This window comes from Palaemon carinicauda, chromosome 3 (assembly GCF_036898095.1).
Source record: "Palaemon carinicauda isolate YSFRI2023 chromosome 3, ASM3689809v2, whole genome shotgun sequence".
NCBI lineage: Eukaryota > Metazoa > Arthropoda > Malacostraca > Decapoda > Palaemonidae > Palaemon > Palaemon carinicauda.
This window is the reverse complement of record NC_090727.1, coordinates 150,023,043-150,035,705: the sequence shown is the minus strand read 5'-3', so window position 1 is coordinate 150,035,705 and position 12,663 is coordinate 150,023,043. Positions and strand designations below refer to the sequence as shown.

General features: G+C 33.1%; 1 protein-coding gene and 1 pseudogene across 1 annotated transcript; both read right to left on the bottom strand.

Moving 5' to 3' along the window:
- LOC137634715 (uncharacterized) overlaps positions 1-9,521 on the bottom strand; it is an 18,451-nt pseudogene extending 8,930 nt beyond the window's left edge.
- On the bottom strand, positions 9,409-12,266 carry LOC137637958 (uncharacterized). Its single transcript, XM_068370063.1, has 3 exons — positions 12,184-12,266; positions 11,365-11,557; positions 9,409-9,819 (listed from the first exon to the last, which is right to left on the bottom strand). The coding sequence occupies exons 1-3, from the start codon at positions 12,234-12,236 to the stop codon at positions 9,586-9,588; spliced, it is 480 nt and encodes a 159-aa protein (XP_068226164.1). The 5' UTR covers positions 12,237-12,266; the 3' UTR covers positions 9,409-9,585.
- Positions 12,267-12,663: the final 397 nt, after the last annotated feature.

Here is a 12,663-nt window from a genome sequence, read left to right as displayed (position 1 = left end):
TATCTGGAGTAAACATGACTTAAGAAAGAGTAGCCTCATTAAGATTCCTGACAGCATCCAACTTTATATGGATTTATTTATTCTTTAATAATAACATTTACTTGTATCAAAACTCTGTTTGTTAACGGAGTCGTCTTCTTATTGCAGATGGTCCGGCCCTTAATGTCAGACATGGATTCTCAGCACTTTTCTGATTTTATGCAATAGTCAGCAGTATATATCAGAGTAAACCTTAACACCCATCTGCCAGTCGCTTACAACTTCTGCCAAAGCAAAATCCTTAATCTCATTATGAAAAAATATAAATTTGGAATAGGACCCAGGTAGTAGGTTGGCTAAGGCACCAGCCACCCGTTGAGATACTACCGCTAGAGAGTTATGGGATCCTTTGACTGGATCCTTCTCTATGGTTACGATTCATTTTCCCTTTGCCTACATATACACCGATTAGTCTGGCCAATTCTTTATATATTCTCCTCTATCCTCAGACACCTGACAACGCCAAGAATACCAAACAATTCTTCTTCTCTCAATGGGTTAATTACTGCACTGTAATTGTTCAGAGGCTACTTTTCTCTTAGTAAGGGTATAAGAGACTCTTTAGCTATGGTAAGCAGCTCTTCTAGGAGAAAGACACTCCAAGATCAAACCATTGTTCTCTAGTCTTGGGTAGTGCCATAGTCTCTGTACCATGGTTTCCACTGTCTTGGATTAGAATTCTCTTTTTTGAGAGTACACTTGGACACACTATTCTATCTTATTTCTCTTCTTGTTTTGTTAAAGTTTTTCTTATTTTATATAGGAAATATTTATTTCAATGTTGTTACTGTTCTTAAAGTATTTTATTCTTTCCTTGTTTCCTTTCCTCACTGGGCTATTTTCCGTGTTGGACCCCCTTGGCTTATAGCATCTTGCTTTTCTAAGTAGGGTTGTAGCTTAAGTAATAATAATAATAATAATAATAATAATAATAATAACAATAATAATAATGATTTTTATCATTATTATTATTATTATTATTATTATTATTATTATTATTATTATTATTATTATTATTATTATTATGTAACATCTGCACAAGGCAGTATTTGCAGAAAAATTTGGGTGAACCTGAAGACCTGGTAGAGCTATGGCCTTAAGAAAACACTTCATCAGCTTTCAATCGGAGAAGTCACCGATGGTAACTTTCTGGCTGCTAACTCTGGACTATTTCCTTCTTGGAGCCCCTGGGCTTATGACATACTGGTTTTGCAACTAGAGTTGTAGCTTAAGTAATAATAATAATAATAATAATAATAATAATAATAATAATAATAATAATAATGATAGTAGTAGTAGCACCTGTTCAATTGCCGTGAATGAGGATTGGTGACGATCCCATAGTTCTGTCATAAAGGTTTGACACTTGAATGTAGTTAGAGCTGACACATATTTCCTTACAATAATTCACCTCTCTTCATGAGTGTTATACTCATATCTCCTCACTTAGTAAGTGACATTGGATTAAAGACTGACCCTTTGGGTGGTAAATGTGGAGTAACTGCTTCTAAAGCTTATGGTAGAGAATTTAAAATAATTTAGACCGATTTTAAGCCTGGGTGGATGGCGTGAAGTTGAGGTTGAAAGTAGTGCAAGAATTTGCTTGAAGGAACTGAAGACGGATAGCAAAGGTAGCGGGTGAAAAAATGCTGAGTAAACTAAAAAACAAAACCTATTTTACTGTAGTTACATCAGTGATCATACATGAGTCAGAGATATGTTGATTAATAGTAAAGGAGAAACATAGGCCTAAGTGAACAGAGAGGAGGAAGTTGAAATGGATTTTGTGGAACTCGATGCGTGAGAAAATGACAAATAAAGGTAGGAGAAGTGGTGTGTGGTAGCCTACTATAATCCATTTCTTTTAGCGATGCATATTTGCACCGACTCGCGGCGGTGCCCTTTTAGCTCGGAAAAGTTTCCTGATCGCTGATTGGTTAGAATTATCTTGTCCAACCAATCAGCGATCCGGAAACTTTTCCGAGCTAAAAGGGCACCGCCGCGAGTCGGTGCAAATATGCATCGCTAAAAGAAATGGTCTATAGATAGGAGTGTCTATGGGCATGAAATTAAGATTGGGGAACAGGAAAGAGGAGTGAAGAGGGTTGGGGGAGACCTTATTAGGGATTGAGGGTCAAGGGAGTGGCAAAGGGTTGGATAACTCGATAGAAATAGTTGGAAAAGTCTCCTTTTTGGCAACCGACCCCTTAGTTTAGGGACGTGGATGAGGCAGAAGTGTGTATGTATATATATATATATATATATATATATATATATATATATATATATATATATATATATATATATATATATATGTTTATATATATTATATATATACATATATATATTGTATATATATATATATATATATATATATATATATGTGTGTGTGTGTGTGTATGTGTGTATGTATATATATATATATATATATATATATATATATATATATATATATATATATATATATATATATATATACACGTGTGTGTGTATGTGTGTGTGTACACACCATTACAAGAATGAGAGAGTATTACTTCACCATATGCCTGAATAAAAAGGACAAGTATAAAATAAATGGAAGAAAGGCAAATACACAAATAGATAAAAAGAGAAAACTTACATCTTACGTAAAAATCTTTACCAACGATGTTTTAACATTAAGCTCAGTCGTTCTTCCCTCAGTCTAAAACTTCTTTGGGATTATTTTTCCCACGAGAATATTTCGCAACAATTGCTTTTTTGCTCTACTGTGCACTGGAATGTGAATGGATAATCAATTGCTTTCACAACAGCGCAAGCAGTGCTACACCTTTAATTAGCGCAGGCAGTAGGAGGCCAAGGGGTTCAGACATCAACATACAATAGAGTGGGTGGTGATTATTAGAAGAAAGCGCTTGAGTAAACATAGCGCAGGCAGCAGCAGCCAAGGAGTTCGGACATTAACATATATTAGAGTGGTTGGCAATTATTACAAAAAAAAAAAAAAAAAAAAAAAAAAAAAAAAAAAAACACTTGAGGAAAAATAGTGCAAGCAGTAGCAACCAAGGAGTTCAGACATCAACATACATTAGAGTGGTTAGGAATTAGAAAAGAAAAAAAAACTTGAAGACACAATACCTGGTGGGAGTGTGACTAATTCATCGCTGCAATAGAATTGGACTTGAAAAGGTAATAAGACATTGTAACTATAAACGATATCCTTGTCGTTAAAGGTGAAATGGACTTCATGAACCTAATGGTTTCTTTTGAATTCCGACTTCTTCTAGATATAGTTGCTACTTACTTCCGTTTAATGGCTTACTGTGACATTAAAAGGTCGCAATTAAATTATTATTGACTGATTTAGATCTACTAAAACTCGCGTAAGGTCAAATGTCGTTATTTCTAAATCTATTTTATTGTAATTTGCATCGTCACCATTATCGCCGTCATTATTATTATAATTGTTGTTACCATTATCAGACGATAATATTGGTAATTTACATGGTACTTTCATGATAACTTCTTCTGAGAACACTGATAATAAGGCAGTGATCGATACGTCTGCACTTACTATAAGTATTTAAGTGGGTCCAATCAAGCATGTTAAGTTGTGGAGCTATTGTCACGTGAACAGCATGTAAAAAAAAAAAAAAAAAAAAAAAAAAAGTATTCAATGTGAATTGACCCCCTGCAGATCTTTGCATTATTTTTTCTGTTGAGTGTGGCATTAGAATACACTCTAGAGTCTAAATCAATAAACGGATAATCAAGCATTTACTAGAGTAAGAAAAGAAACAGTCAAAATGGAGAATATGGAGGACATTGTGAATGATACCACAAAAAAAAAAAAAAAAAAAAAAAAATGCAGAATATGTTTGTAAAATGTATGCTCAGTCTCTAGGGCATTTTCGTGCTTGATAGGGCAATGTCACTGTCCCTTGCCTCTGCCATTCATGAGTGGCCTTTAAACCTTTAAACTACTGAGTTCTTAAGCTTAAGCAAGGACCCAAAATAAAATTCAAAGAAAACGGGAGGTAGGGGGAAGGGTAACAAAAGAATTCTCAAAAGTAGTCGGTGACTAAGGTCTGTATCATCATCATCATCAGCCGTTACTAATCCACTGCAGAACAAAGGCCTCTGACAAGTCCTTCCACTTGCGTCTGTTTATTGTCTTTCTATGCCATTCTACACCGGCAAACTTTCTTAGTTCGTCAATCCATCGTCTTCATTTTCTTCATATACCTCTTTTGCAATCTCTAGGGACCCATTTTGTTATCCTTTACCTTTCATTATCATTATATATGGGATTGTATATTACTATGTATGTATATATATATATATATATATATATATATATATATATATATATATATATATATATAAATATATATATATATACATATATATATTTATGTATATATATATATATATATATATATATATATATATATATATATATATATATATATACATATATATATATATATATATATATATATATATATATATATATATATATATATACATATATATATATATGTATATATATATATATATACATATATATATATATATATATATATATATATATATATATATATATATATATAAGACCTATCATTTCACAAATGGCATCCTCATCATATATATTGGCTCAGTTACTAAACATGTCGACAGCTTGAGGCATTACACACCAGCTAGGTGCTTCGATAGTGTGAATTTGACAATAAACGAGCAATATGCGGTGTGAAATGTTGAATGATCTCGAACGAACATGATAAAATGACTGTGGAGTTCCTGTAGTGAATAGGGTTCCGCTGCTGTACAGAACCAGAAAAGCAGCCCTTAAAGTAAGTAATGTCTATAGATATGACAAGGCCGGGTGGCCGACGTGGTAGGCCGGGTGGCCGACGTGGTAACGTCCCTGATTGGTGAACGTCAGACTGGGATTCGAGTCCCGCACAAACTCGTTAGTTCCTTTGAAGCTGCAAAATCACCATCCTTGTGAGCTAAGGAATGGGCAGGGGTTTGGGAGCTCATAGTTCTATCTGCTGAGTTATCTGTAGCCATTACCTGGCCCTCCTTGGCCCTAGCTTGGATGGAGAGGAGTATGGGCGCTGATCATATGTATATATGGTCAGTCTCTAGGGCATTGTCCTGCTCGAAAGGGCAATGCCACTGCCCCTTTTCCGGGTCGTAGCTTAGCTAATAATAATAATGATAATAATAGTAATAATAATAATAATAATAATAATAATAATAATAATAATAATAATAATAATAATGTGGATGACAATTTCATCAAAATTAAAAAAGACCTGATGAACCACAAAATTTTGCTAGTGCCTTAAAAGCTAATTCGGCCTAATTTTCATAATCGAGGCTAGTAAAATAGTACCAATTTTCTTGAGAAACAACAAACCCATTATGCCATACCATTCATCGCAAAATCTATAAATGTTGGCTTGTGGTTCTATGCACAGAAAGTGTCTAAACTCAAAAAAGGGCCCATCACCAGTGCTTATGTCAGGGGGAGGGAGGCCGGCTTTCTCTCACTGCAGTAGGTGGCAAGCTGTTCGTGAAGAACTGGAACATATGAGACAAATTTTAACAAACTAGGGATATCCCAGTAACATCATAGAGGGAATAATAAGAAAGCAAATAAATGAATTAAAAAAGAAAGAAAAAAGATACAGTTCTCTGTCAATATGTTGACTATGTCCTTTACACCTGCCAGAAGACTTTCTGCAGGATGCCTCCAGAACTCATCCTATAGCCTTAGGAACTGGGGTTGTGGAAAATTCATTGAGAATCCAGAGTGTCTTTCGAAATCCAGATGTCTTCAATAGTATTCTCATAAATTTCATTCTAAAATATCTTCAAATTTCAGTTCTTACTAAAATATTTTATGGATGCCGTGATGAAAGCCATTCGATTGCAGCTGAAACAGCTGTCGGGAAAACTTAAAAAATGAGGCAACACTGTAATGAATTCTGAATTCTGTCTTTTATATCAAAACTATCCTTGAAGGCAAGAACAGATACAGAAAGCTAGAAAAGAGTTGCTTTAAAATAAATGCAGCCACAAGTGTTTTAGTAATATTAAAATTTGTGTAAGGGAACAACTATGCCAAAGATATATACATATACAGTATGTATATATATATATATATATATATATATATATATATATATATATATATATATATATATATATATATGTATGTATGTATATATACATATATATACATATATATACAGTATATATATATACATATATATATATATATGTGTGTGTATACATATGTGCGTGCGTGTGTATATACTGTACACACACACACACACACACACACATATATATATATATATATATATATATATATATATATATATATATATATATATATATATATATGTGTATACTGTATATATATATATATATGTATATATATGTGTGTGTTGTATACTGTATATATATATATATATGTATGTATATATATATATATATATATATATATATATATATATATATATATATATATATGTGTGTGTGTGTGTGTGTGTGTGTATGTATATACTGTCTATATATATATATATATATATATATATATATATATATATATATATATATATATATATATATATATATTCTCTGGAACACACATTACTACAGCTAAGTGACCATTGGCATGTCATTATATGCTTATCCAAAATATTTTACCTCCTTATATTTTCTGGACTCAGCAGGATACCTTAGGTGATTTTCATAGGGTTTTTCTGGATTAAAACAATGATTCTCTTAAAAAAAAACTTTACTTCTTCAACATCCAAGTTTCGATGAACTCATCATATCTTCGCTCAAAATAGACTAGAAGTGAACTGAACTCTGTATATCTGCTTGTACTTTCAAATAGTTCTCATAATAAATAGTCTACTGTTTAAGAATAGCATATAAGATAAATACTTAATTGTTTAAAATTTTTAACAGGACATTTTTGTAACAACTTCTTGAAGTCTAGCGTGGCCATTGAAATTATATCTAAAATTCAGATAAAGTTTATTGTATTAAATCTTTATCCAATATCTACAAGTAATAATTTGCATAAGAAAATGAACTGACGTTCTGAATTGGTATATAAATCTATCTACTTTTTTTTTTATGTAAAATAGGTATAAGGCGATAGATATTTACCCATAGTAGGCCTATAGAACTGTTTTTGAAGTTTGAGTTCTTGAACAAAAATTATCTTTGTAAGATTCGCTTGGTCAAGTAACAAAGAATAAAGAAAATACTCAGAAATAAACAAACAAACTCAATATCATGTAAACAGTATTATTGTCGGAAATTCACAAGTTCTTTTCCAAATCAAATTAAGATTTCAGTAAACACAATAAATAACTCAAATTACAGATTTGCATTGTTTGAGAGAGAGAGAGAGAGAGAGAGAGAGAGAGAGAGAGAGAGAGAGAGAGAGAGAGAGAGAGAGAGAGAGAGAGAGAGAATGGTCTTGATGACAACTGTAATTCACGTGTATTTCATCCATTGTAATAAGATTCTCTCTCTCTCTCTCTCTCTCTCTCTCTCTCTCTCTCTCTCTCTCTCTCTCTCTCTCTCTCTCTCTCTCTCTCTCTCTCATTAGTCAAACAAAAAAAAAATACACCAGAGCGGTTGACATTTTCAGCATTTCAAAGTTTAACTTCTAACCCTTATGAGTCACTAACTGGGAGAGACTAGATATATCAAAGTCCCTTAAGGTCACCAATGAATCTAAAACGTGCAGAGGAGACCGCAAAGCCATGCACTAAGTACCGGCCCTACTAAACACAGACGCGCTCACTCATGCACACACCCATAGCTCACTAAGACAATAAGGATTGGTTCATATCAGTGAAATCTACCAAAACTGTCCAGGGTAAAACTTTGTCTGAACTCGGGAATTCCCCTCTTAATATATCGACGTATTCATCTACATTATAAGGATAAACAAAAACTGATTTGTTTTATTTGCTCTCGTATATGAATAAATTGTTTTTTTTATTCATTGAAATTCAGAAAGTTTCTTTAAACGTTATACTTGGGCACTCAAGAAGTATTTGTCATTGGAAACCATTAGAAAACTCAAAAGCTTTGACCATTGTATTCGATGCGCAAAAGAGTAATGAATTCATCTTCCAAGACAGACTGTGGAATACATTACTTAAATATATGAACTAAAAATCAATATGTAATAGCTACTCTTTAATTATACAAACCATATTCTTTATTAAGTTGAAAGCTTCAAAGAAGAAAAACCCAGATTTTAATAAATGAAAAATCTAATTTTTCTGCCATTGTGTATAATGACAGGTTTTAACCCAAACACTTAAGTAATGGACTGAGCCATTTCTACGCCATTCCGATGTTAATGCACGACTTGATTATAATTGATTTCTTGGTCTTTATGCAATTGTATCAAGTATTTTGTCGCTTGTATAGTACTTTTAGTTTATAACTTCAGATGGCAGTTAAATTACAATCATTAATATCACTTTTTAGTCTCCTTGCCTTGTTTCATCCTTAACACAATCCATAAATACACACACACACACACACACACACACACACATATATATATATATATATATATATATATATATATATATATATATATATATATATATATATATATACATATATATATATATATATATATATATATATATATATATGTATATATATATGTATGTATATAAAGTATATATATATATATATATATATATATATATATATATATATATATATATATATATATATATATATATATATATATATATTAAAATTCTCATGTTCCGCACTAGATGTCTAACCTAAAATCCACGAAATCTTAATTTCTTGAGATGTCCCGCCAACAAGCACAAACACACGCACACATTGAATGAATTATAAGCAGCTAACGTATTAAAGTAGTCGTAATGATGGCCTGTCCTTAGCGAGATCTTTTCTCTTAATATTTTCTCTCTTTTTAGTCGATTATCTGATATTTGCACAAGAATAAACTGAACATGTAACTCAGAAACAGTCGACTCTTGCTATACGGCTTCAGGGAGAGACATTTTTCACAAGAGAAGCGGAAAAGAATTGTCAATATTGAAATAGGCCTAATAGGCCTTCTACTGAACAATCCGTATTGACGGATTTTCTGTTTATTGTATACGAACAATTACTTTTGAATCAAGAGGAGCAACGTAGATGTGGAAGGGTCTACTGCGAAGGAACGTGAGTCTAAAGAATCAATTTGGCCACTGCTTGCTCCTGTCGGTATTCAAATGGCTGACCATAATCTCAGACGCCTAATGTTTCTTTTCAAATCTTTTTCTAAAAAATGTTTAGTTGATAAATTAATTCAAGCTTTCATCATTATACTTCATAATCATAAAGTATTGACAGCCAATTGTGATTCGCCTATTTTCTAATGATTCCTTTTACATATCCAAGTATATTTCTAACCTTCCTTTCTGCATGTCTATTTCCTTTCAAACTACTTCTTATTTACAAAACCACTCAACTTACTATTGCAAACAGAACTCAGAATTCTTGAGCCTTTTCCAATCCGAAAACCATCACCTCATTGAAGGCGAAATATGTAGCGGACATTCCCATTTTCTGGATGCTAACGTAACGTCCACACAAGGGATAAGTGTTGTTAAGCGAGAACTCCAGGTATGCGTTGCCCATAGGGGCAGGTCCTGGGTAGTAGGCGAGTAACGGCCACATGGAAAAGTCTCCTGCCATTGAAGGTAATTCCTGGCCAACTCGAATCTAAAATGGGAAGATGTAGTCGGTGTCAGACAGACCAAAGATTAAAAGATAATGAATAAGTATCACTAACACTTGTGTTATCAACAACAATGGCATTAATACCGAATTCTACCTTGGGGAATGTATATCCACTAGAAATTGATTTATGGTAAACGCTTCTGGCTGAGCAAGGATTCGAACCTATGCACTACTACTACTCGTCAAGCTACAACCCTAGTAAGAAAAGCAAGATGCTACAAGCCCAAAGGCTCCAACAGGGAAAAATAGCCCAGTGAGGATAGGAAATAAGGAAATAAATAAACGATATAAGAAGTAATGAAAATTAAAATAAAATACTTTAAAAACGTTAACAATATTACAACATATTTAATTTGTAAACTATAAAAGGACTTATACAAGCCTGTTCAACATAAAAAAAAATTGCTGCGAGTTTGAACTTTTGAAGTTCTACTGATTCAACTACCCGATTAGGAAGATCATTTCACAACTTGGTCACAGCTGGAGTAAAACTTATAAAGTACTGTTTAGTATTGAGCCTCATGATGGAGAAGGCCTGACTATTAGAATTAACTGCATACATAGTATTACGAATAGGATGGAACTGTCCAAGAAGATCTGAATGTAAAGGATGGTCAGAATTATAAAAACATCTTATGCAACATGCATAATGAACTAATTGAACGAATGTGCCAAAGGTTAATATCGAGATCAGGAATAAGAAATTTAATAAACCGTAAGTTCCCGTCCAACAAATTAAGATGAGAATCAGCAGCTGAAGATCAGACAGGAGAACAATACTCAAAATAAGGTAGAATGAAAGAATTAAAACACTTCTTCAAAATAGATTGATCACCGAAAATCTTGTAAGACTTTCTCAATAAGCCAATTTTTTTGTGCAATTGAAGAAGACACAGACCTAATGTGTTTCTCAAAAGTAAATTTGCTGTCGAGAATCACACCTATAATTTTAAAAGTCATACAAAGTTAAACAAACATTATCAATACTGAGATACGGATGTTGAGGAGCCACGGTCCTTGACCTACTTTGAGTTTTGTTAGGATTCAACTTCATACCCCATAATTTGCACAATATACTAATTTCAGCTAGATCTCTACTAAGGCATTCAGCAACCCCAGATCTACATTCAGGGGATGGAATTGATGCAAAGAGAGTAGCAACGTCAACAGGGATGGCTTAATTAATCGATGCTTTTTATATATCTCGTTCTCTCCTAAACGGATAAGAGAGGACAACCTATTTAAGCTTGTCATCGCATATTTTAGTTTGTTTGAATTTGTGACATATTTGCTCGCAATTTCTTGTATTAAAGTTCGTTATTTGTTGAATAAACGTTACTTCTGCTTCCGCGACTTTCAGTATTAGGCCTACTATTAGCCACACCGAGCCTAAAATAATTGCCGACCTGTTACGCTCCATATTGCTTGTACCTTTTCACCTGATTCAATAATCTCCCCAGAAAAAAAAAATCAAACCTCAAATGAGAATAGCAACTCTATGTTTACCATTTGGGTTTGCAAACTTACCTCAATGGACAAGAAATGTCTGGCATGGTTTCCACCATTTCCGTATGGCCAAACGTGAACTTCATTCACCACTCGGTTTTCTCCAAGGTCCACATACCACCAAGGCTGGTTAATGTTACGAGGCCAAGAGTGGAAGTAGTTCATATCGTTTACGATACCGTCTACGGCCATTTCTTTTACCATATTTGTCGGACTGAAATGACAAGGACGAAATATACCGGTTATCGTCTCTGTCCTTTTACTGTTCACACTCATAAACCTTTTTTCTTAGGTTTTTCCATCAGACCTCTTCCCCTATTATTATTATTCTTATTATTATTATTATCATTATTATTATTAGATAAGCTATAACCCTAGTTAGAAAAGCAGCATGCTTTTCCAAGGGGTCCAACAAGAAATAAAAATAGCTCAATGAGGAAAGGAAATAAGGGAATGAATAAACTACAAAAAAAGTGATGAACAATTAAAATGAAATATTTCAAAAACAGTAACAACATTTAAACAAATCTTTTGTTTACAAACTATAAAAAATTAAAAAGAAAACACGAAGAAGACCATGGTACAGAGTCTAAGGCAGTACCCAAGACTAGAAAACAATGGTTTGACTGAGGAGTATCTTGCTTTATTTATATGCATCATGATTTTAATCATCCATTGGACGATGCTTACGAACTCTCCACTCTTCTAACATGTTTAATTCATACTTAGACCAAGTTTTCTTGCCACTTAACTTCATATCACACTAGGCAAGTAATACCTTAATATTCATCAAAATCAGAATAAATTCATCCGCACTCCTGAAGATATTCAAACACTTACTCTATCCAAAAGGCCACACTCTCAGTGGCTTTATTTAGGGCGATGTTTTCCATGTTCGTCAAGTAACTGACCCGCTGATACGTTATCATCCTCTCGCCAACAGATGGCTCTATCAGGGATCCCATTATGGTACATTCACCATCTGCATATAAGACATCCAATGTAACAACACGAAGAAAACAATGTTATTAAACTCATATCGAATTGGCCATTAAAGCTAGGTTTGTTCAATTTGTTTGTCTATTGGAATGTAGTTTGTTTTCGGGTTATAGCTAATGAAATAAATTAAATTTACTCCGGCAAATAGAACTTACTAGTTAATATAAGATAAGAAAATTCTATGAGTATCCAAAAAAGGGAAAAAATAACTTAATCAGTATTGACACTGGGAATATCCAACAGTCAATTGCTCTTGACTGAGAGATAGCAAGAGAGCAAGCATAAAATTGGTCAAGTAAACAACTAAGGTCTCTCTCTCTC